This window comes from Apteryx rowi, unplaced genomic scaffold, assembly GCF_003343035.1.
Source record: "Apteryx rowi isolate R43461 unplaced genomic scaffold, aptRow1 scaffold_254, whole genome shotgun sequence".
In the NCBI taxonomy this organism is placed as follows: domain Eukaryota; kingdom Metazoa; phylum Chordata; class Aves; order Apterygiformes; family Apterygidae; genus Apteryx; species Apteryx rowi.
This window is the reverse complement of record NW_020448908.1, coordinates 40,446-62,775: the sequence shown is the minus strand read 5'-3', so window position 1 is coordinate 62,775 and position 22,330 is coordinate 40,446. Positions and strand designations below refer to the sequence as shown.

The 22,330-nt window shown below is 46.3% G+C and overlaps 1 protein-coding gene across 5 annotated transcripts; it reads left to right on the top strand.

Moving 5' to 3' along the window:
- The first annotated feature begins 1,340 nt into the window (after window positions 1–1,340).
- Window positions 1,341–22,059, top strand: DPP9 (dipeptidyl peptidase 9). 5 transcript variants are annotated; one of them, XM_026067150.1, is made up of 22 exons: window positions 1,342–1,413; window positions 1,975–2,064; window positions 5,323–5,425; window positions 5,522–5,576; window positions 8,315–8,427; window positions 9,476–9,649; window positions 9,864–10,032; window positions 10,192–10,305; window positions 10,622–10,750; window positions 11,218–11,279; window positions 11,829–11,929; window positions 13,395–13,572; window positions 14,327–14,492; window positions 14,603–14,682; window positions 16,262–16,414; window positions 16,633–16,768; window positions 17,486–17,631; window positions 17,919–18,065; window positions 18,222–18,374; window positions 19,617–19,759; window positions 20,102–20,213; window positions 20,719–22,059. In XM_026067150.1, the coding sequence occupies exons 2-22, from the start codon at window positions 2,009–2,011 to the stop codon at window positions 20,809–20,811; spliced, it is 2,583 nt and encodes an 860-aa protein (XP_025922935.1). In that variant the 5' UTR covers window positions 1,342–1,413; window positions 1,975–2,008; the 3' UTR covers window positions 20,812–22,059. The 5 variants fall into 5 exon arrangements, with proteins under 5 accessions (XP_025922933.1, XP_025922935.1, XP_025922937.1 ...); XM_026067148.1 differs by having other exon boundaries at window positions 1,341–1,413; window positions 5,323–5,576; XM_026067149.1 differs by lacking the exons at window positions 1,342–1,413; window positions 1,975–2,064 and adding an exon at window positions 4,217–4,405 and having other exon boundaries at window positions 5,323–5,576.
- The last annotated feature ends 271 nt before the right edge of the window (window positions 22,060–22,330 follow it).

Here is a 22,330-nt window from a genome sequence, read left to right as displayed (position 1 = left end):
GCTCTGGTGCCCCCCCCCCGGCGTGGGAGAGCCGCCCCGGGGGAGGCCTGTGTGGGCCCGCTCCGCCGTGGGCAGCGCTTTGCCCCCCCTTCCTCCGCGGGCTGTGTGTATGTGCGTGAGGAGGGGGGGCGCTTTGCCCTAGGGAGGGGTTTGTATTTGCCCCCCGCACCCCGGGATTTGCCCCCCCCTCAGGGTTTGGGGGGGCGGGCAGCCCTTGCCCCCGAGAGGGAGGTGTATTTGCAACCCCCCTCCCCCCGCATGACTTGCCCCCCAGGGGTGGAGGGACGCCTTGCCCTGGGGGGGGGGAGAAAGGGATGTGTGTTTTACCCCCACCACCACCACTTGCCCCCGGGGTGTGTTGCGGGAGGGAACACCTTGCACTGGGAGGGGTGCATGTTTGGCCCCCCACGGGCATGTGCCCCTCGCCAGGCAGCTGGGAGGGTGCTTTTTCCTTCTTTTTTGCAGGAAAAAGTGGGGTGACGGTGCTAGTGCTTGGCCTGCTGCCCCCCCACCCCAGTAAACGGGGGGCCTTCCCCCCGCAGCAAGGGCAGGAGCCTTGTGTCGGGGCTTTCTACCCAGCACGCACAGATACAGAGGCAGCCACTGGCAGCCTTTGCCAAAGCTCGTCCCTCTGTGTAGAAATCCCCACTGATTTATTCCTCTCTCAGTTGCTTTTATTTTTGGAAGAGGAGGAGGAGGTCTTAAAGCTTCCAGCCATGACAGGGACACATTTGTAAGGGCTGCTGGGCCTCTAGGTGACTGTGTTGCTTTGGCTCCGGCCGATGCACCTGCAGCCCACTCAGGACCCCGCTGACAAATGAATATCGTCATTCATGCTGGCTCTGACCCCTCATGTCTGTTTTGTTCGGTTTCTTTTCTTTCTGGGTTCAGTACTGGAAAATGTTATTGTTCCTTTTCGCTGTGAAACGTGTGATCTGTAGCAGGTGGGTCCAGGATGAGATGTTTCTCTCAGTCATTAAAATCACAGAATAATTCTGCCTGGAAGGGACCTCGGGAAGTCTCTAGTCCAACCTCCTGCTCAAAGCAGGGTCAGCTGCGAGATCAGACCAGGTTACTCAGCATTGCTGAGCATTGCTCCTGTTGCCCTTCGASCTTGCATGTAAAATTGCCCTTAAATCATTGGATGCTGGTGCTTAGTCCCTCTTTGTTCTCCTCTGCCCTTTAGAAACTTCACTGCTGGCACTTTGCTTTGTCTCCCCTGATTCTCTGTGAATGTGGTTATAGTGGAGAAATGGCTTTTGGCCTGAGAAAAAGATACTGGCAGGTCTCGGGTGTGTCTGTGATTCAGAGCTCTCTTGAAGAGGAGACAAAGAACTCTGTACTTTCGTGTACTCGGGGAGAGAGATGGTGAAGGAAGCTCCTTCCTATGATCTTGAAAAATTGGCTTGTGTGGTGAGTCAGAGCTGTTCCGTGGCATCAGGCTGAAGCTGAGACAGGGGGAAGCAGATACTAGCTTGGAAGACAAATGGTTTTTATGTCCCAGGTGGGACTGCGATGCTGCTGGTAATGGGGCTACTGACCCTCTGTCTGGCTCCTTATGGTGTCCTTTGTTTGACTCTTGCTAGTAAGTGTATGTACCGGGCCCTTGTTTTCTCTGTTCTTAGTTCCTGACTACACTTCAGAGGATTTTGGAAGGAGAATGAAAGGACGGGGCAGTACTGAGTATTCTCAGTTTTTAAGCAGAATTTTGCAGGAAAAAGAGACGGGCCCTAGAATTCACTGATGCCCATAGTTTAGGTAAAGAAATCTCTCTCAGAATTATCTGGGTATTAACATCCAGCATGTGGTGGCGGAATGGATTTGGACTGTGTAAAGCTCAAACCGAAGATTCTGTTTGTGCCTCCAGGCTCGGTTGGAAATGTGACCTATGGAAGATGCTTTTTTACACCCTGACTGCTATGACAGGGGAAGCTGCGGTTATATGAAATCTGCTTTTTTCCTCTTCCTTCCTAGTTTCCTGTCCTGCACAAGGCTTGCTGAGTAGTTAATGCAGAAAATAAAGAGGGTTCGTCTGGAAAACGAGACTGCAGGAAGTTGGAGAAGGTATGTTTCCCCGGTTACTCCTAGGGCTTTATTGACCTTTAGGATGTGTAGGACAGAGTGTTAAGCGCTTTTTCAAGGGAGTGAGGTTTCTGGAAAAAATCTCAAGTAACTAATACTGCCCACGGAGTTCTCTGTCAGAATCTGTGGGTCTGGAAGTGACTCAGGAAGATAACTTGTTTCTACTGAATTCAAATTCCAAGCTTTACAGTTTTTTTTCTGTGCTGATGTCCCTTGCCATCCCATCTGTACTTGCTCACTTTCTTCAGACTAATGCATTTGCCCTCCCCTGAAGGAGGACTTGGTGGCTGTATGCTTGAACCRTCTAACGGATCAGGCATGGCAGAATAAGTGTGATGGATGAGCTTGGAGACCTCCAAAGGGTATCTAGGTGTTTTGGGGAGTGAAGTTAGTAATGCTTCTGCAGCAACACTGAGTCATCCAAACCAGTGCCTCAACATGAGGACTGTAAAGGACAGTCATCTTCCAGTGAGACTTAAACCTCAGTTGTGCTAGATAGATATGAAAGTTTCAAGACTCTCTAAGAATAAGATCGTTAAACTTGGTGTCTTGGTCAAAGTCCCCTTTGAAAAATTTCATCCCAAAATTCACCTTACAGTTTCAATTAGATAAGTTACTCTTTGTGCTTCTGTTCTATGTGTGGTATTGCCAAATACTTGACATGCTTTGTTCAAGAGATAGGTGTAGTGATGGGTGTAGCAGCTGGATTTTCTTTTTACTCTCTATCATGTCAGGACCTAAGTTTTGTGACACTCCCAATGTACTCGAGCTGATGGTAGTTCCCAGTGCTTTCACGTAACTTTGTGTGACGGCTAAAGGCTAAGGGTGAGGATAGCTACTTTGCTTATCCYGCTACTCCACTCTGTTCTAGTGTCAAAATGCATCAGGAGGAGAACAACACCAAGCTATAAGTTGTTCCTTTTGCTCTCTTGATAAATCGTAGAATTATGGAAATATTGGTTGGGAGGGATCTCTGGTCCAGCCTCCTGTTCGAGGTGGGACAGTTACCAGTACTACATTAGGCTGGCTATGGCTTTGTCTAGCCAAGCTTTGAAAAACTTCTAGGATGGAGGTCCCATCACCTCTCTGGGCAACCCATTGCTGTACCGCAGTTTTTCCTGCTGTCCAAGCTATTTCACTAGCTCCCTGCGATTGGTGGTGCATGTGTGCACCGAGTGCAAGTGGCCTGTCTGGAGTCCCTGAAAGGTGATCTGGCCTTGTGACCTTCCCTTGCAAGGAGTCGGGTTGTCTGAGTGAGAGGGTTTCCTCAGCTGGGTGAGGGTAACCTAAGGGTCAAGTCTCCTGAGCCAAATCTAGATTACTTGGATTGAGCAATTTGACTTGACTTGCAGGGGGATTGGGTCAAGAGAAGTGTACCCAGTTTATGGTTTTTAATATGTGGGCTTCCTGTCATGCGTTTTTGATAGGCCACACTTCTGCCTTCAGAAGCGATTTTAGTTGCTGTAATGGAGACCTTGGATATAGGCAGTAGATAGACCTGAGGCCACAGACACTCTTGCAGTCTTGGAACATCCCATCACGTTCTCTTTTGTGGTTTTATTTGGGCTGTCTGCCTGGTTTTGATTGGAAAATACTTTATTCATTTTCAAGCTGTGGATTGTTTTTACTCCTGGGTGGTAGGTATCAGGAGTAATGAGAACAGTTTTATTTCAGCTTTTCTCATTCTTGCATTATTATTCACACATTTGGTACAATTTGGGGACTTGGCAATTTGTAGATATGTTTGTATTTACAGCCCTTCTACTCTGCAGCTGCAGATTAAGGAAGTCAAGCTGTGCTTTACTTTAGGTTTGCTGATCTCCTACTGTAATTGGATAAGAAAACAAACTAGGTGAGAACTTTCTTTAGGAGAGGTTGTTATAAGGTGCAGGCTGGTGGGGAATTCTCAAGAAACACTGAGGGTTCCCCTGAAAAATACTTATGGTTGAAAATGTGCAGACTGTGAATGTTTTCTTGTGCTGATATAAATAACCATCTTCCTTTCCCTTGATTCCCTCCACTGGGAAAGAACTCATTATGTATCTTGCTGAGGCTGAAGTCTTTAAGATTTGGTTTATGTGTAATTCTTATTTAAGTATGACGGTTGCATCTCAGAAGCTGTTCTTCTGTCAGAATGCAGACGACTGTCCCAAATGACAAGCAGYATTCAAGAAACATCTAACTTGAAAATGGAAATCTTAGGGCTGCTGAGAACAAGGCCTTTTTTGGTATAATCCCTCCTCACTGGTTTGTCATCTTGATGCTGTGTCAAAGGTAGCAATTCTGTCTCCATGGAACAAACTTCTCTGGCCTAATTTTTTCAGTAAGTTGGAGTTCTTCTGGAATTCTTTCTAAAATTCTTCTTGATACCCCCCCCAAAATGTCTAAAATGCCCTTGTGTGGGGAAATTAAGTTTTCCTGATTGGGATGATAGAAACTGGTTTCCCAAGTCCCAGACTCATTCCTGCTGTGCAGTAGATTACATCATTGACCTTGGGCAAGTCAGTCCACCTCTCCTCAAACTAATATTTGCTTTAGTTGCACGTGGAGGCAGTATTTTGTAGACTCTTCAATAAGTACTAGCTTGGAAACGTGAGGGATGCGTGCTGCCTTTCGCAGGACATGACCAGGGTCTGTGTTACTGCTCTCTTCTTTCTCTCAGCAAAGTCAATTACACTGTTATCTTCCTGTTTTGACATCTCTCCTGCTTCGCTTTTCGTTGCAATAGCTCTTCAGGTAAGTGAGGTGCTGTGCTTTGGCTTAACCTCTTCAGGTGCTGAGCTGGCCTTTCTTCAGGGCAGGAAGGGGACTTCACTTCTGTGTTCTTCCACATCAGAAGTTTGTGTGCCTTTACCATAGGTCAGAGCTATGGTGTCTTATTCATCCAAATTCCTGGGGTTGGTTTCCTTTGGGTCAAACGGATTAATTAGTTGCTACACCAGAATCTGCGGCTTGGGCTTCCTTTAACAGCTGCTTCTTCCAGAGCTAGTCCTGGGAGTGAGTTTTGGACTTAGCATCTTCATTTACAGGACCGAATATGGAATGGAAGATGGACTTTTCCTTTCAATACATCAGTGCATGTTTAAAATGTAATCTTTGTGAATGTGGAGAATCCTAGGATCTGGAGGTTAAGGAGTGCCTGCCCTCTTAAGTTTGTTACATGCTTGGAGCTTTCTCTAAGCAGGAAAATGTGCCTGTTTGATTCTGTGGCTTAATTCTTTCCCTCAACTCCTCCCTCAGTTTTTTGACCAGTTCTGAAGGGGAAGAGAGGATGACTGCAGTGGACACGCTATCAGACAGCTCTGAAGTGGTTGAGATGGAGGATGTGCCTTCCCAATTCCAGGTGCAAAAGCATTCTTGGGATGGGCTGCGTGACATTATTCACAGCAGCAGGAAGTATTCAGGCATGATAGTGAACAAAGCTCCCCATGATTTCCAGTTTGTCCGGAAAACAGAAGAGTCCAGCCCGCACTCTCATCGTCTTTATTACCTGGGTAAGCCAGCATGCCAGACGCTGGGTGTGAATATGTTATGGGAGAACTTCCAGTCTAAACAGGAGGAAAAGGATGGGAGGCATCTCCATTTATGAGATGGGGGAACTGAGATTAAATAACGTTGCTCGAGATTGTACACTCGATCTATAGCACGGCCTGGGACTGAGCAGAGACCTCATCAGTCCCAGAGAAGCACTTTAACCGCAGACTCTCTCTTAAAGCCGGGCTGCTTAGTGACAAAAGGAAGCATTAGCTACCCAGGCCTGCCTAGTGACAGAGGTACAGTGCAGTGTCCTTTCACAGCCCAGTCCAGGTGATGGGGCAAGGGAGCGGACACTCTTCCGACTCAGGACTTTCTTGTGCCTTTGTAGCTTAGAAGAAATGGGATTTCCTTGAATGATTAGCCAGACTGACTTTCCAAGGAACTTGCTGTCAGTAATTTCTAACTATATGTTGCAAATCCTATGTGTTGATGAGGAGAAGGGGAATGGGGGCTTATTTGTTTTCTTCCTGCTTTATAAAGTAGTATGTATGTAGAATGCTTTCAAGAACAGGAAAAAGTATGAGGTAGGAATGAACCATTAATGGTATTCCTAGAGAAATATCCTCTTCCTCATAGCAGAATTGAAAGAAAGCAGAATGCTGTGTTGCGCAGTATGGATGGAGCCACAATGTAATTAGTGACAGAGTAAAACTCAGTGGTTGGATTTCAGTAACTGAATAATTTTGTGGTTGGTAATACGGGATGCTTTATGGACTATAAAGAGTTATGCTTCGGGGCATGAGCTGATCTTTACTAGGCCAGTAAAGAAATTGCCCCATGTGCAACTCTGTACAGCTGACTGCTTTCCTGAAAAGACCCTGCTTTTCTTTGAATCATTGAGTGTAGGTCATTATGGGACATAAGATACTGGATTTGAGGGACCAGATTGTTTCTTCATTAAGGCAACCCCTGTGTGTCAGTGACGGATTTGTTACAGCTCCTCAAACATTCTTACAGCACATATGCTATTATAAAGGGCAGTTTCCAGAGTTAGGATATTTTTCTTTTTGAGTCTGAACAATGAGACTTGATTTAAAATTGAATGTATTTCAAGGCTAAGTTGACTTTGATACTGTTTTTGATCTATATGATTAAAGAATCAAGTATTTAAGTGGCTAGTTTACAATATTTTTAATGTTGTTCTGTTGTATGAAATGTTGGCAGTCAGACTAGCTACTGGCTGGTTAGCGTTCTGCAGGGGTGTGACTGTTATAGGAGTCAGAACCAGGAATGATGGTACACCAACATCATTTTCTTAAGGAAAAAAAAAGTAACTGAAAAGTACAGTGTATACAGCAGACTGACCCATCATTTAAGATCAGTATCTACAAGATGATACTGGCCTACCTTTTCTCAGGCATTCCTAAGGAAGGGTAAATGCTGATTAACTTTATTGCCATAATGAGCCTGTTTTGAGTTGCGCGCTATCAGATGTGTGCTGCTTCAATACTCAGGACCCAGTTCAACAGTTCTTAAGTGTTTAACATCAGCCTGCTATTATTGTGCCAAYGTTAAGTAACACTTTCTGTCAAGCTTCTTTGTGAACCCTTTTAGTGGGAGTGTGCTGAGGAGTAGGACAAAGACTTCTGAAGAACTTTACTGTAGAGGTTGAATGCTTTTCTGCGCTTAGGGACAAGGTATAATGTCTTTTGGGGAGAAGGGCAATATTTTTCTTTTAAATGCTGATTGACTGTAGTCAGTCTGAAGTCACTGTAGAAGGTACTAATATAATAAAGAGAAATGAAGTCTGGGTCACAGTCGCATAAAAAATATCTGTGTGTAAAAACTTGTTCCTGTCTGCAGTTTGTTTTGTTTGGATATCTTAAATCATTCCTGGGCTGTCCCCATAGATTCTTGTGTTGTATCATGGCAGATGCTGCTTATATTAAACACCACATGTTCAGCACTGTGGTGTTTCTGTATATCTCTGAGGATTATATGCTCACATGTTGCTTTGCTTCCTGAGCACTTATTAATATTTCAGTTTTAATTTTAAGTAGATGTAGCGCCCAAAATATATGCGGAGTAGGCATCATCAGGGTACATTTCCTGTGCTAGATTCTGATCCAGGGAGTCTCCACAGCAAATGTAGAGGGCAAGGTCACAGTCTTTGGCTGTTGAAACTGCCAAAATTGGTGTCAGGGTATTGTATTTTTCATGGTTGTTTTGGGAATTGGAAAAAGGCCAATAACTTATTTGATGACTACAGTCAGAGGCTTATGTAARATGGCAAGGTCTTTTGACTACTAGTAGACTGTATCACATTTGATTGGGCTCTCTGGAGCTTCCAGGCCTTTTTTTTCCTCTCTTGCAGGCTGGCATGTTGGCCTGAATATGGTCCCTGTAGCAAATCTCTGGCTGAGAAATGTGGAGAGTAATGTTGAGTCACCCGTACAGGGAGTGGCTTTTTTAGAGTGGATCTAGGGTGTGGGTTGAACGGTCCATAGAGAGGCAAGTTGGACGTAGCCAGCTTCGAAGAAGTTTGTGTTAATTTTGCCTAGGAAAGTTTCTCTTTAAAGCCAATGTATTTAGATATTGTTCTGAGGTTGAAATGACAGCTGGTTGGGAATGACAGCTGGTAAAAGCCCCTGGACAGCCACCACCTCTCTGTTATCAAAGACTTTTTTCAGTCTGCTCTTGGTCCTGTTTGTCCTGGTTAACCTTAAGTAGCATGATGCTTTTGTCCTCCTAATAGGAATGCCATATGGTAGCCGGGAGAATTCCCTTCTTTACTCAGAGATTCCCAAAAAGGTACGGAAGGAGGCCCTTCTACTCTTGTCATGGAAACAGATGCTGGATCACTTTCAGGTAAGCAGAAGTGTAAAGATTCTGGGTCGATGGTGCTTGGGAGACCTGGCTGATGATGGGAGGCTGGTATGGTGTTCACTGCTCAGCAGAGGAAAGAACAGCATGGCAGTTTACAAGAAATGGTATTGGTAGAACATTGTATTGAGAATTTCTTTGCTTCTTAATACAAGATAGTCACTTGTGTGTGCAGCGGAGCTGGCAGTGAGGGTGAAACAGCAGTTGGTGGGGCAAGCTCAGGGCTGACCTTGCAAAGAGGGCTCTAATCCAGGATGCAGTGTACCTCAAATTATAAGATATTAGGACACTGGACCTTACCTCTGGATATCTTGTCTGGGCTCTTGCCGTGCTTGTCCGTGTGCTTTGGAATGCCTGTCCATTATCTTTCCCGCTCTTACTGAAGGCAGGAAAGTGGGTTTAAACTGCTCCTTCTGCCCTATGTTCTATTGGCAGTGAACCAGAAAGGGGGTGAATTTTCCCCTTCCTGACTTCAGTATCTTAGCGTCCTTTTTCACTTACAGCATTGGTGAACAAGGGAGTGGAGGAGGTGGGTCCCTACTAAAAAGGCTCCTGTTAAAAAAGAATTTGGTTGTCTTGAACCCACTTGGATTGCTAGTTCCCTTCAGGGTAATTCGAGATCTCTGGAAGAGCTTTTGTTTGCAGTGTCTGACATGGAAACTGTTTGTGAATGGATGTAGATAATGTCATTAAGTTAATTGGTTGCATCTGATTTGCATAAGCAGCGCAAGTACAGCTGTCCTCAGTTCATGCTGAAGTGCTGCCTGCAGAAATGATAGAGTAACGATTCATCTCTCATACATAGAGGGAACTTTGGGGCATGCAGTTGGCGTAGTCCTCCTGGCCACACCTGCAGGTTTGAGTATGGTAGTTCTGGACCTGCATGGTGGGATTGCTGACTGGTTTTGGCTGATGGATTATATTTTGGGTATTCACGGACTAGCTGGTGCCAGTCTTGGAGCATTCCTGTTCTGTGAAACAGTAGGTTCTGTCCTTGCAGATTCTTTCAGATTTTCTTTTCCTTCAATACTAGGCAACCCCTCATCATGGGATGTATTCCAGAGAAGAGGAACTCTTGAGGGAGCGCAAGCGACTTGGCGTCTTTGGAATAACCTCTTATGATTTCCACAGTGAGAGTGGTCTGTTCCTCTTCCAGGCTAGCAACAGCCTCTTTCATTGTCGAGATGGGGGCAAGAATGGGTTCATGGTGAGTCTGCTAATGGATATATGAATAACACATGAAGTGAACATAATGTTTTTGGTTGAATTGGCTGTGCATCTGTATCTGTTTGGTTTTGATCGTTGCTCTTGCGTCCTGTCAAGGCTATGTTGTTCCTCATTCTGCAGGCTGCATCCATGGTTGAGACCTTTAAACATGAAGCTGAATTGGTACAGAGCTGTTTGTGTGTCTGTTGCCCTAGGTGTCTCCAATGAAGCCACTGGAGATCAAGACTCAGTGCACGGGGCCACGAATGGATCCCAAGATCTGCCCTGCTGACCCTGCCTTCTTTTCATTCATTAATAACAATGATCTGTGGGTAGCGAATATTGAGACGGGAGAGGAGAGGCGGATGACATACTGCCATAAAGGTAACTGGTACTTCTTGCCAGATTCAAAACAAATTCCCTCTGACAAAAAGTCTGGCTGGAAGGGCTCATGTCTTGATGGCTTCTTATGAGTCCATTCTTTTTTTGGATCAGCTTTTCCCAAGGGGATGTAAATGCACTCTGCTCTTTGTTCTTGCCCAGGCTTATCCAACGTTCTAGATGACCCCAAGTCTGCTGGTGTAGCCACTTTTGTCATTCAGGAGGAGTTTGATCGGTTCACGGGCTATTGGTGGTGTCCCACAGCTTCTACAGAAGGTCAGTATTCTGCTTAACAAATTCTGACTCTATAACTACTGCTGGCCCCTGCTATGAATGATATTTTGAGTATGGTTTTCACTTGGCATAGGTTTGGYCTGCTTTTGGGGAGGCTACCTGAAGGAACTAAAATGGTTTAAAAAACACTGAGGGGTATAATTTTGTGCTAAGGAGTATTTGTAAATAGTCACTGTGAGCTGTAGCTATATGAGAAAAGTAAAGACAAAACAGAAACTTACACCAGGGTGCGGTACTCCAAACAAGCCAGAAACAACTGGAAAACACAGTAGCAAACATGCTTATTATCTGTTCCTAGGTTCAGAGGACTTGAAAACATTGCGGATCTTGTATGAGGAAGTGGATGAGTCAGAGGTGGAGATTATTCATGTTCCTTCACCTGCCTTGGAGGAGAGAAAAACAGACTCCTATCGGTACCCTAGGACAGGTAAATGAAATACTGCAGGGCTGCTAATGCAACTCTTGGCTCCTGCTGGCTGAAGCAGCAGAATTTGTGCTATAAACTTTGCATGATTAATCTAGGTACTCACCAGGATATAGAAGCTGGTTGTAAATGTTGAGGGCTGATTCAGTCTATGAGCCCAAAGTCTACTGCAAGAAAGGAATGGGATTTAAAGTCCAGTGTAAAAGAAAGGGTTGTTGAGAAAATGGGTTAGATCCAGTGGCATATCTTGGAATGCATTTAGAATCCCTTTTTCCTTCTCCCTTCTGAAAACACACGCACCCGTCTAGGCAAGGCAAAGGCAAACTTTCCCCATATACTAAATGCCAGCAGTGCTTACTGGCATGCATATACCTGATGTGTATGTGTTCACACGCAGCCACTTTAGTAAGACCGAGACTGGATCTTATCTAGAAGTTATACCATGTATTCTCTCCATCCTTCCTCTGCAGGCAGCAAAAACCCCAAGATTACGTTAAAACTGGCAGAATTTAGAACGGACAGCAAGGGTAAGGTAAGTGGTAACGGCTCAGAATGGGATATTGCACAGGAAAGTTGACTGCTTCTGAAGCTTCCCAGACTCAAGAGAAGCATACTAAGAAATCCTAGACAGTGTGAGCCTTTGTTTTTGTCATCTTGTAATACCTGATTCTATAGTGTGTTTATCTAAGAAACAGAAAAACTTTAAAAAGCTGAAAAGTATAGCTCTGGTGGAGAGGGGACTGGGAGAGGGGAGAGAAAAGACAGAAGAAGGATTAGCCTGATATATCACACTGTCAGTAGTAGAGCTGGAGAGCTGAAGCCTGGGTCTAATCTTGGGCTTCAACCCCTGACCATATCCTTTTCCCATATCCTTTTCTGTGGTTGGATGCCAAAATCATGGTGGAATGAAGCTTATTTTTCCCCTTGTCTTCTTGCCGCTTGTAGAAAGGCTTGCTTCTCCTGGCCTGGACTTTGCTGATGCCAATAGCTACAACTTTCCTCTTCTCCCATTCCACTGAGTTTTCACAGGAGGAGGTCTGGTAGCATTCTGACTTGATACTGGACCTTTCTTTTGCTGCAGATTGTGTGTGCTCAGGACAAGGAGCTGGTGCAACCATTTGCTGCATTGTTTCCGACTGTGGAGTACATTGCCCGTGCTGGATGGACCCGAGATGGCAAATAGTACATATGTTTTTCTTCCAAACTAACGCTCCCAAGTGCTCCCCCAGCTGAACTGTTGTAGGCCCTCTATGTGCTTTGTGTTGTAGTCATGACCTGTTTTTTAAAGCCATGAGCCCCATAAACAGCCCATAAGTATTTGGCTTCTGCAATGTTATAACATCCTAAAAGGAGGAATTAAGCAATTGGAGAGCAGAGTGACAAGCTGTGGGTTTAAATGTGGGTTTAAATGACATTGATATATCAAGTGGGCAATCTTAGGGAATTCTTTTGAGTTGAAATGTTTTAACTTGGGAACAACATGCTTCCTGCTGAAAATGAGAACTTACTCTAAGCAATTTTATCGTGGTTCATTTTAATGATTGGTCCAGTTTGTGATCAATGCCAAATGTATCATGGGAAAGTGGTCAGTCTGTGTGATATTGAGTCCCTTGTGCAGTGTGTATCTGGGGAAGGATTGCTCTGTGACCAGTGTACTCCCATGGCTCACTATCACTCCAAATGCAATACTCAGTCTTGTACTGGCCAACCTTGCCTGAAGTAGTTACAGAATTCACACCAGTCTGATTAGTTTGAAATTGTAAAGCTCTTAATTTTTTTTTCCCCCTTAAAAACTTGCTTGACTCTTAACTAGTTTCTGTGCAGATCAAGTTCAGGTGACTTAGCTGTCTCTGAAGATTGCATTCTATAACTCATCATTAGCTGTCTGCTCTGGAAACTAAATTCATACAACTTTACAGAAGGTAATCCCATAGGGGGTTCTTATGTTTTGCACCAGAGCTTAYCTAGACATGCTGAATATGTCAGTTCATGAAATCCACAGTCACTGAGGTGCTAGGGGGGAACTGGCTCTTTTGAAAGTCTGTCTTAATGATGTAACTTCCCTTGATGCACTTCCAGGCCTTGGGGTAGCCGCACTATGCAGCGGTGGCTTGCCATCTGTCATGTTGAGAGGCCTGCAGTGCAGCACCACTTCAAATGACTCTCCTTGGAGAGGAACAAGGCTGAGACTGAAGCGACTCCTTCACTTGGCAGTTGTCTTAGGTCTGTGCCTTTCCCTGCTAGTGCAGCGTGCAACAAGGAAGCTACAAATGGATCACTTTAGCTTGTCTTTACTTTAGGAGCTCGCTAGAAAACAAATGGAGCTCCCTGACAGAGGGGCTGTCCAAGGAAAAGTTATGTTCTAGAGACGAGGTTCTGTTAAGCGTGGTCTCTTGGAATAGACGCTCTGGCAAATCTGTCAGGCATCGTGTCTGAATGATACCCCTGTGAAATACCAGAGGTATCTGGCAACACATGTTTGTTGGCAAAGCTTTCAGGAGGTTAGAAAGCAGCAGTGATGAGAAAAGCTTTGTGTTCAGATGTCTAAATCCCCTCTGCCAGTGGGAAAAAGGGTTGCATGTTCTGAGTGTTAGAAAGGGGCATCTATTTTGTGGTACTGACATTCACCTCCAACTTCTTTCCCCAGTGCCTGGGCTATGTTCCTAGACAGACCTCAGCAGCGGCTGCAGCTAATCCTTTTGCCTCCAGCACTCTTTATTCCAGTCCCAGAAAGTGAAGAGCAGCGTGCTGAATTTGCCAAAACTGTGCCAGAAAATGTCCAGCCACTTGTGATCTATGAAGAAACCACTGATGTGTGGATAAATGTAAGAAATTCAGGGCTGGGAGGAGAATACAGGCTGCCCCTTCTTCCCCCGCAGTTAACCGTTTTAGCATTGGTGTCCAGCTTAGTCCATGCTACAGCAGGCTGCTTTGCTACCAGTGTTGCCAGACTCCCTGTTAGTCCAGGGGGTCTGATAAAACCATGAGAAAGGATTTTCATCTACTCAGCGTGGAAGAGATGAGTTCCTGCCACCTCCTTGCAGTTGGAGCCATTCATTTAATTCTTGGTAGCATTCTCAGTGAGTGGAGACACTTTGGACCTTGACACTTTAAGATACCCCCAAGAGATTGTCACATCCAAGACTGAATGATTTCTTGAAGCATGAGCAACCCTAAGCCCTGAAATTAGTCCTGGTTTGGGTAGCTAATGGGGACAGGGAATAAACTTGAACCCCTAACACTAAGCCTCTTGATGCTGGAATGCCCAAGGGGCCTGAGGTTCACATTGGCATTCTAAGGTGTGGGAAGAAGAAACAACTTTTGGGACTTACCTAGGTGAGATGTCTAGCTCAGAGGCAAGATCAGTGCTGGTTTCTGTGGTAGGTATTAAAAGCCCAGAGCATGTGGTCTTCTACATGTGCACAAAGTTTCTTTGTGGTAATGGGAAAGTAAGGAATGGCTTTTTCCCACTAGCTGCTCGCCCCTTTCCTTTGRAAGCACAGTATTTTAGTACTGACTCCCTTGGCTTCTCTCTGTGTTAACAGAGATCGCTCATGAGCCTTTTGTCTTGTGTGACAGGTTCATGATATCTTCTATCCTTTCATCCAACCGGAGGGGGAGGAGGAAGAGCTCTGCTTTATCCGAGCCAACGAATGCAAAACAGGTTTCTGTCACCTGTACAGAGTCACAGCAGTCCTAAAGCAAGGCAGCTATGACTGGGTGCAGCCATATGTCCATAGCGAGGGTAAGAGCTGCGTTTTGTCCATATGTCGGTTTGGCTTTGGGAGTTCCCTCTCTGATTTGCTCATATTGACTTTTGGGGAGGTCTGTGATTTATTCTCATGTTCCTTCTAGATGATTTCAAGTGTCCCATCAAAGAGGAGGTTGCTCTGACTGGTGGGGAATGGGAGGTGTTGGCAAGGCATGGATCAAAGGTACTGGTTATTTTTAATTTTCTTTTGCAACGTTACAGCTCTGCATTGTCTGCCCACAGTCCTGGCCTATGCCCTCTGTTACGCCTGGGACCAGCTAGAACTACTTAAGTTTCATTTTGTTTCTCTCTCTCTCTCTCTCTCTCTCTCTCTCTTTTTTTTTTTTTATTTTTATTGCTGCTACTGCTTCCCCCAGAAGTGCTGTAGCCCAGTGCACATTGAACTGATTGCCTTTTTAATCAGGTTTCTGATTGCTCCTTAAGGGAAATCCCTTGAGTGAGTCAGACCATAAAAAAGGACGCAAGTCTGAGGTTCAAGAGCAGCAAAGAACTGTTTTGTGGAGAAGGTTGGGCATGCTGCCTTTGCTAAAGCATTTTAACCCCAATGAGCACTTTAGAATTGGGAATATGTCTTAGTGCTGAGTTATCTCTTGGTCTCCAGCTGATGCCTCAGCAGAATCTTTAGGAAGAAAGCAGCTGGGGAGCATAAAGCTATTTGAACATGGAGGGACTGCATCTATTATTGGTTGCAGAATAGCCAAACAGGAATTTTTATTAATCTTGCAAAGGCCGGTTCTGTTTTGCTTCTGGAATTAGCTCCGGGTCCAATCTTCAGTGTTGCCAGGTGATTTCTGTCAAAATAAAGACCTTGTCTGTTCATTCCCAATTAATCTGGATTTTTACTTCTTGCTTTTTAGAAGGCTTGCAGCTTCAGGCACTTGTTTTTTTGCTGCTTTTCCTCAAACTGCAATTAACCTGCTGTCCCTCCCCATGTGGATTCTCACTGTACATGATGTTGATTTTGGCCACAGCACTTCACTGTATGCGTTAGGGCTAAAATCCTGTTAGCAGCAATTATTTTGATGCATTTGTTGCTCCATGGGGCTCTGCCTGGCTTTCCTAGCCACCCGAGTTTGATATTTCTTTCCCTTTGCTGTCCCCAGTGCTCTTCAAACTGCAGGTTAGCTAGAAATAGCATTTGGGCTTCAGCATTTGGAAACTGTAAGGTGGAAAACAGTTTAGCTACTGTTGCTGAATCAATGCTGTTTTTAAAAGCTGTCATTTCTATTTCTGGCTGACCAGGTGGTTTTTAGAAACTGCTTTATCTGGACATTGAAAACATACTTTAATATGGCTTGAAGTTTGGTACTGTTAGGACTGTTAGACTAATTTTTCAGCTGGGAATTGATTAGTATGATTGCTGGAAAAAATGTGTATACCCTTATAATCAGGAAATACTATGGGAAAGCACCACACTTAAGCATAGGAGCTTCTAGTTTCAGCTATGGCAAACAGAGCCCAGCTTTATGCTCCTTAATAAGCAAATGCAGTGGGTTTCCCCAAAAAACTGACTGGTCTCTCTGTCATTTCATTGGACTATATGTAGTTCTCTGTAAGTGCTGCATGTGCGTTCTCTAAACTGTCACATCAACAGGCCTTGTGTACTGTCCCTAGTGCCATGAGCAGTCTGTCATGGTCTATTTGTGTTTTAAGCTGATTCTGCCTGAGGACAGACTGTTTGAATTGGCAAAGGAGCAGTAGTTGTCATCCTTCTGTTGCTGAGCCCTCTCTTCTCCTCACAGATCTGGGTCAATGAGGCTACGAAGCTGGTGTACTTCCAAGGCACAAAGGACACCCCACTGGAGCACCATCTCTATGTAGTCAGCTATGAGTCTCCTGGAGAAATTGTGCGGCTGACCACTCCAGGCTTTTCCCACAGCTGTTCTATGAGCCAGGTTGGTTGGCTTCTCATTAGATAGGAGACACCCTCATCTCCTGAGTGACAGTGATCGTAACTAGGAGCTGTTATGAGTCATGGCCAGTTAATGATTCCTGAGGGTTTCTTTGTGTTGGTTGTTTGAAATGTGGGAGCTCTGGTTTGAGGACTGCATGGAGGAGGCTGGATGTGGGAAAGGAAAGATCTTGTTCCCCTAACTCTTCTCTCTTCCTGCAGAACTTTGACATGTTCATCAGTCACTACAGCAGCGTGAGCACTCCGCCTTGTGTGCACGTCTATAAGCTCAGTGGCTCTGATGATGACCCGCTCCATAAGCAGCCCAAGTTTTGGGCTAGCATGATGGAGGCAGCCAGTAAGTCCCCTAGAAGGCATCTGCGCTGGTGATGTCTGTGATGCTCTTCCTGCGAGTGGTAGCCAAAAGTGATGGAGAGGAAAATGGCCCAAGTAGCTTCATTGGATGGGAAAATGAATTGTGTCCTCTTGGGGGGTGGGGTGGGGGTGTAGATCTGTAGTGGATAGCTCAACCAGGGAAGGGTATATGGGCTCTTGAAAAGTTATTGTTTCATGCCCTAAGTGAAAGCAGCTGTCCAGAGTGCAAGGTTTACATGACTCTGTTCTTAGGTGTTTCTTTCTTTGCAATTTGTCTAAAGAGAGGCAAGTGGCCACTTCATTCCAAGGCTATAACCTTTTAAAGGGTGAGATACAGCTCACAGTAGCATCTGAACCCTCCTGCAAAGAATCTCTCCATTTGACCCATCCCTGTTCTTATCTTCCACATCATGCTGTAATGACATAGCACGCTTTGTTTGAGGATACCCAGCCGATGACGTGTTTGTGGGTGATCCCTTCACTGCTGATATGTCCTATTGCCCCATGCAGGCAGATCGAGGCTATTTATTTCCCAGTGAGAGGCTTCTCTGGGAAGCATTGCTAATGCTTGATATGGTTTCCGTACTGAAAGAGCCCTGACTAGGGGCAAGTTTGAACAGACTGAGCTTGTTCAGGCTGGGTAGGAGGGAAAGCCCTCTGTCCGTTACTGCACTGCTAGTGTCTGAACTTCCTTCTGCAGGTTGCCCCCCAGATTACATCCCACCTGAGATCTTTCACTTTCGCACTCAGTCAGATGTTGAGCTCTATGGGATGGTCTACAAACCTCATGATGTCCAACCTGGGAAGAAGCATCCCACAGTGCTGTTTGTATATGGAGGCCCTCAGGTAATAATCCAGCTGGCTGACTGCTGGCTTTGGCCTTGGGATTGCTGTCTGTGACAGAGCTCTGCGTAGCTTGGTCATACATCAAGGCTTGTGCTCTGGTTAGGATTGAGCACTGGGCCTCTGTTCTGACCTCTACTTCAAACCTCAGGTGACTTTCCCTATTTAGTCCAATTTGTATGGCTCTGATAGCTCTTTTAGTGGCTGCTGTTTAGCATGGGTTCTACGTAGTGGGACTGTCAGGAAAGGCAGCTGCTCAGCTCTTAACTGTTTCTTTCCTTCTCTTGCAGGTGCAGCTAGTGAATAACTCCTTCAAAGGTATCAAGTACTTGCGGCTAAACACGTTAGCATCCTTAGGCTATGCTGTGGTAGTGATTGATGGAAGGGGTTCGTGCCAGCGAGGACTCAAATTTGAAGGGGCCCTGAAAAACCAGATGGTAATGTACTTTTTGATGAATCTCTGCTCATTTGCTCTTTCTAAAGCTGCTTGGCTCTATGTTTGCCTGTGTGAATGTAGTTCCTGCCTTTTTCTGTCTCTTTGAAGTTTTTAGGTTTAGAAAGCCACTGACTTGAGCTTCCTTGTTGCCTTTTAGGGTCAGGTGGAGATAGAGGACCAGGTGGAAGGTTTACATTATGTAGCAGAGAAATACGGGTTCATCGACTTGAGTCGGGTAGCCATACATGGCTGGTCATATGGGGGTTTTCTCTCGCTCATGGGTCTTATCTGTAAACCCAATGTCTTCAAGGTAAGTCTGTACTTGGGGTGTCATCTTGGGAGACCTAGCTATCCCTGCTCCTATAACTTGGTGTTTGAAGTTGGCATCTCTGCTTGATGTTTTTGATGAACAAGCAAAAATGTCCCTCAGTCCTGCCCGTAGCTCCTTCCCGTGGTCCTGCATTGTGCTTACACATCATACCTGTTTGAGACCGGAAGAGGATGTGGTCTCTGGGTCAGCACACAGTTAAACTGTGCGCTCTTCCCCAGTAACTGCTAACGGAGGACTAGCCTAGCATCCAGTGAGGCAATTGATGTGCTAGTCCTAACTCCCTTCCAGAGTCACCAGCACAGTTCCTGGATCATTCTACATGTCGCTGTGCCCTTGGCTGGGGAGATACAGCTCCCGCTTGTAGTGTGCGCTGTCCTGCCGGCTGTGCTCTCTAGAAAGCAAAAGTGAACATGTGATCCTGAGACCGCCTTCTTGGTCCCTGAGCTACAGCTCTGCTGTCTCTCTTGTGATCCCAGTCTTTTGAGGGGCAGGAGCAGCCGGATCAGCAGGCCACAGTGCTGTACCAGTGCCTTGGTCCAGCATTAGAGGTGCTGTGCTGGAGAGCGAGCTGTTAGAAACTGCCACTATTTGTTGGAGAGGTTTTATCCCTTTGTCTGGCCTAGATATCCCATGACTTTAGTAAACTGGCATACTCACCTGTTCTGCAAGTTACTATTTCACTTCAGAGATGGCTGTGTTTTAGGACCAGGCAATACTTTCCCTGTAATATCCCTAAAGATTGTGCTGGCTCTTTGACAGGATTTGTTCCTGCCGTCTGGAGTGTGCTTAATGCATCATGGATTAAAAAGAAAGAAATCTCATGGGTGGTAAAGGGTGAAAATTTTTAAGTTGCATGGCACTGGGAGATTCCCAGACTCTGAAGAAATAGTTAAATTACTAGATTTTTTTTTTATCATTTTGGCGTGTTATAAAACTCCACCTAGCAATTCCTACATTGTGCTGGAAGTTCCTTGAAAAGGAGCAGCCTTTAGTGCTGGTATACAGGAATTTGCCCCATTCTGAATATGGGAGGAATGGCATGAGGAGGTATCTAGGTTTTATAGGGGAATCTGTTTTTCTTTAGAAGAATCCTGGTTTGAACCACAGGACTTTTCCAGAGCCTGTTTTTTTTTCCCTGGCTCTTCAGGAGGACAGGGAACACTTGAACCTCTTTAGCACTTGATAATTGAAGCTGTCTCCTGCCACCTATTTGTTTGACAGATTGCTATAGCAGGTGCCCCTGTCACAGTCTGGATGGCATATGACACCGGGTATACCGAGCGGTACATGGATATCCCAGAAAACAACCAGCAAGGATATGAGGCTGGCTCTGTGGCGTTGCACGTAGAAAAGCTTCCCAATGAGTGAGTACCCGTGGCGTTGGGCGATCGGCTGAAAACCTGCTCCCTGCTGCTGCTCGGTGCCACCAGTCGTACTTCTGCTGAATCCCAGCAGGGTGGATGGTTTATGACCACGTTTAATTTTAACTCACGTGGCTGATTGCTGCCTTCTGCAGCAAGCTGGGGCATCGTACTCCCAACCCCCTTTGCCAGGGAGGGGTTGAAGACCACGTCTGTGGCCTTGTGCCGTGCCAGCTGCTGCCCGTTCATTGCTCAGTGCTGGCTTGTCGACTGGCAGCTCTCTGCTTAGACCCACCACGGAGCTCTGTGTGCAGATTCTCATCCTATCTCTCATCCCATCTCCAGGCCAAATCGCTTGCTGATCCTCCATGGCTTTTTGGATGAAAATGTGCACTTTTTTCACACCAACTTCCTGGTATCACAGCTGATCCGGGCTGGAAAACCTTACCAGTTGCAGGTAAGGGGAACCAGAGTGAAGTGGGAAGGTCCCTTAAAACTGGAAGCAGAAAAGGTTTTCTCCTATCTATCCTGGGAGGTGGGAAAGGTGGAGGGGGATGCTTCCACAGCATGTTGCACTGTAAACGATAGTAAATGCCTAGTCGGACTCCAAGAGGTGGCCAGGAGGTGGCACTGTGGCCGTTTCATTGCTGGCAAATATGACCTGACACTAAAAGCGTTAGGAAACAGGGCTCCTGTCCTCAGGCCTGGAACTTTCCTTCTCCACTGAGCTGCTGCTGTCTCTCTTGCTTGGTGGCAGCAGAGGTGCCCGACTGTGCYGAGTGGGCTCGCAGCGCATGCCAGTGCACCGAGGGATGTGGGGTCGTGCTGTAAACCTTCCCTGGCACCCCTTTTCCTCTGCGGAGCCTGGGCGCAGGCTGAGAGGGAAGGGCTGAGGTGAGGGAGGCTTGCCAGTGCTGAACGAGCTGTTCCTGGTTAACTGCCGTGTCTCTGCTTCCGCGCAGATCTACCCCAACGAGCGACACAGTATTCGGTGCCCTGAGTCGGGAGAGCACTATGAAATCACGCTGCTGCACTTTCTACAAGAATACCTCTGAGAGCACAAGCCTCTGCAAACTGGACACTGACAGCTCACCTTCCCCCTCCTGTGCCCTGCCACTACCGCCTCCCTCGACAGCCGTCTAACCCAGAGCACAAATGGCTGAGCGCCCGCGTCCGGGCTGGGTGTCTTGCCCTGAGCGAGGGGGGAGGGAGGGCACCTCCCCTTTTTTTGGACAGTGCCACCTTCTTTCACTTTCCAAGCTGGAGGTCTGCCCCTGCTCGGCTGCTCGTCCTGTTCCTCTCCTCCAGCCTGGCTGTTATTGCTTATTTTGCTGCTACTCCCTCTCTCCTGGGAATCAATGGACAGCGGTCTGTCTCCCGAGGCTGAGGTTTGTGTCAATCTCTCTCTCCCCCATCCTTTTCCCTTCCACTGCACCTCTGCAGTTCCCCTTCTCTTACCTGCAAGAACTCAGTGCCTGTGGTGGAAATGGAAGAGCTGAATCAGCAAGCTGCCTTAAGCCAGGAGTGGGAGGGAAGAGAGAACTACCTAACGTTAAGTCCCAAGGGAGCTGATCGCTGCTGCTGGTGTGTCCTGGCCCTGCTGCGACAATGTGGAGCCCCGGGACGTGAAGAGAGCTCTACAGAAGCATGCAACACTAGTCTTTTCTATTTTTCATTTTAATTTTGCAGAGCAGATGGAGGAAGTGGCTGGGGTCGGTAACAGCGTCCTCTGATACCTTTCTCTAATGGCCGCTCACAAGCAGAGTTGTGCCAACAGGTAGCATGGCAGCTGAAGCAGCTGGCTACAACTAGAGATCATCTCTCTAGAGATCACAGCAGCGTTTGGGTTTTTGCAACACAAAAATGGATGATATTTATGCAAATACTCCCTCCTGCCGTTCTCTGTGCTGCCTCCTGATCCCACCTTCTCCTTCCCTGGCACCCTGAGCTTTCAGACGTGCACTGAAATTGGCTGTGCTTCAGTTCTCTGCGGGTCAGTGACTGTTCCCCTTGCCCATCTACTCGGCAAATGCTCTCTTCTGGTTTTTATTTACCTGGTCAACAGGAACTGCAGTTCTGGGGAGGGGGGATTGAGCAATTGCACCTCAGGGGAGCACATACCCCCCTCAAGCCAAGGGTTCTGCCAGGGGCAAAAAGAAAAAAAACCCACCCAAATGAACCACATCAACTTGCCCTGGAGTATTTTAAGTGCGTATTATGAAAAGAAAATATTTTTATGGATTCTTATTCTTTTATAATTATGAGTGTAAGATGTAGCGACTCATTAAAATATTGGAAAGAGATGCGCTGGCTGGCACGTGTGCCTGTTTCTTTGGAGTGCAGGAGAGGGCCTGGGAGGAAAAGGCATCTGGCTCACACCAGCCAAAGCTGTGCCTGGGGTGAAAGCAAAGTGCTTGTTCAGTTTCTGTGTGGAGCAGTGGAGCGAATATTAAAGCCCCGATGTTCCTCGGGGGAAGCGTGATGCAGCAGTCGGAGATGCAGAGGGGAGAGCTGGGAATCCAGGATCGTGGTCTTGGCTCAGGGTGACCTTGAGCAAGTCGGGCGTTTTGCACT

Bases quoted from the DNA above. Each gene is read 5' to 3' on its own strand.
- DPP9 (XM_026067148.1), top strand. From the start codon at position 2,009: ATGCAGAAAATAAAGAGGGTTCGTCTGGAAAACGAGACTGCAGGAAGT. The intron at 9,650-9,863 runs GTGAGTCTGCTA...CTGTTGCCCTAG, and splicing joins GGGGCAAGAATGGGTTCATG to GTGTCTCCAATGAAGCCACT. The intron at 13,573-14,326 runs GTAAGAAATTCA...CTTGTGTGACAG, and splicing joins CCACTGATGTGTGGATAAAT to GTTCATGATATCTTCTATCC.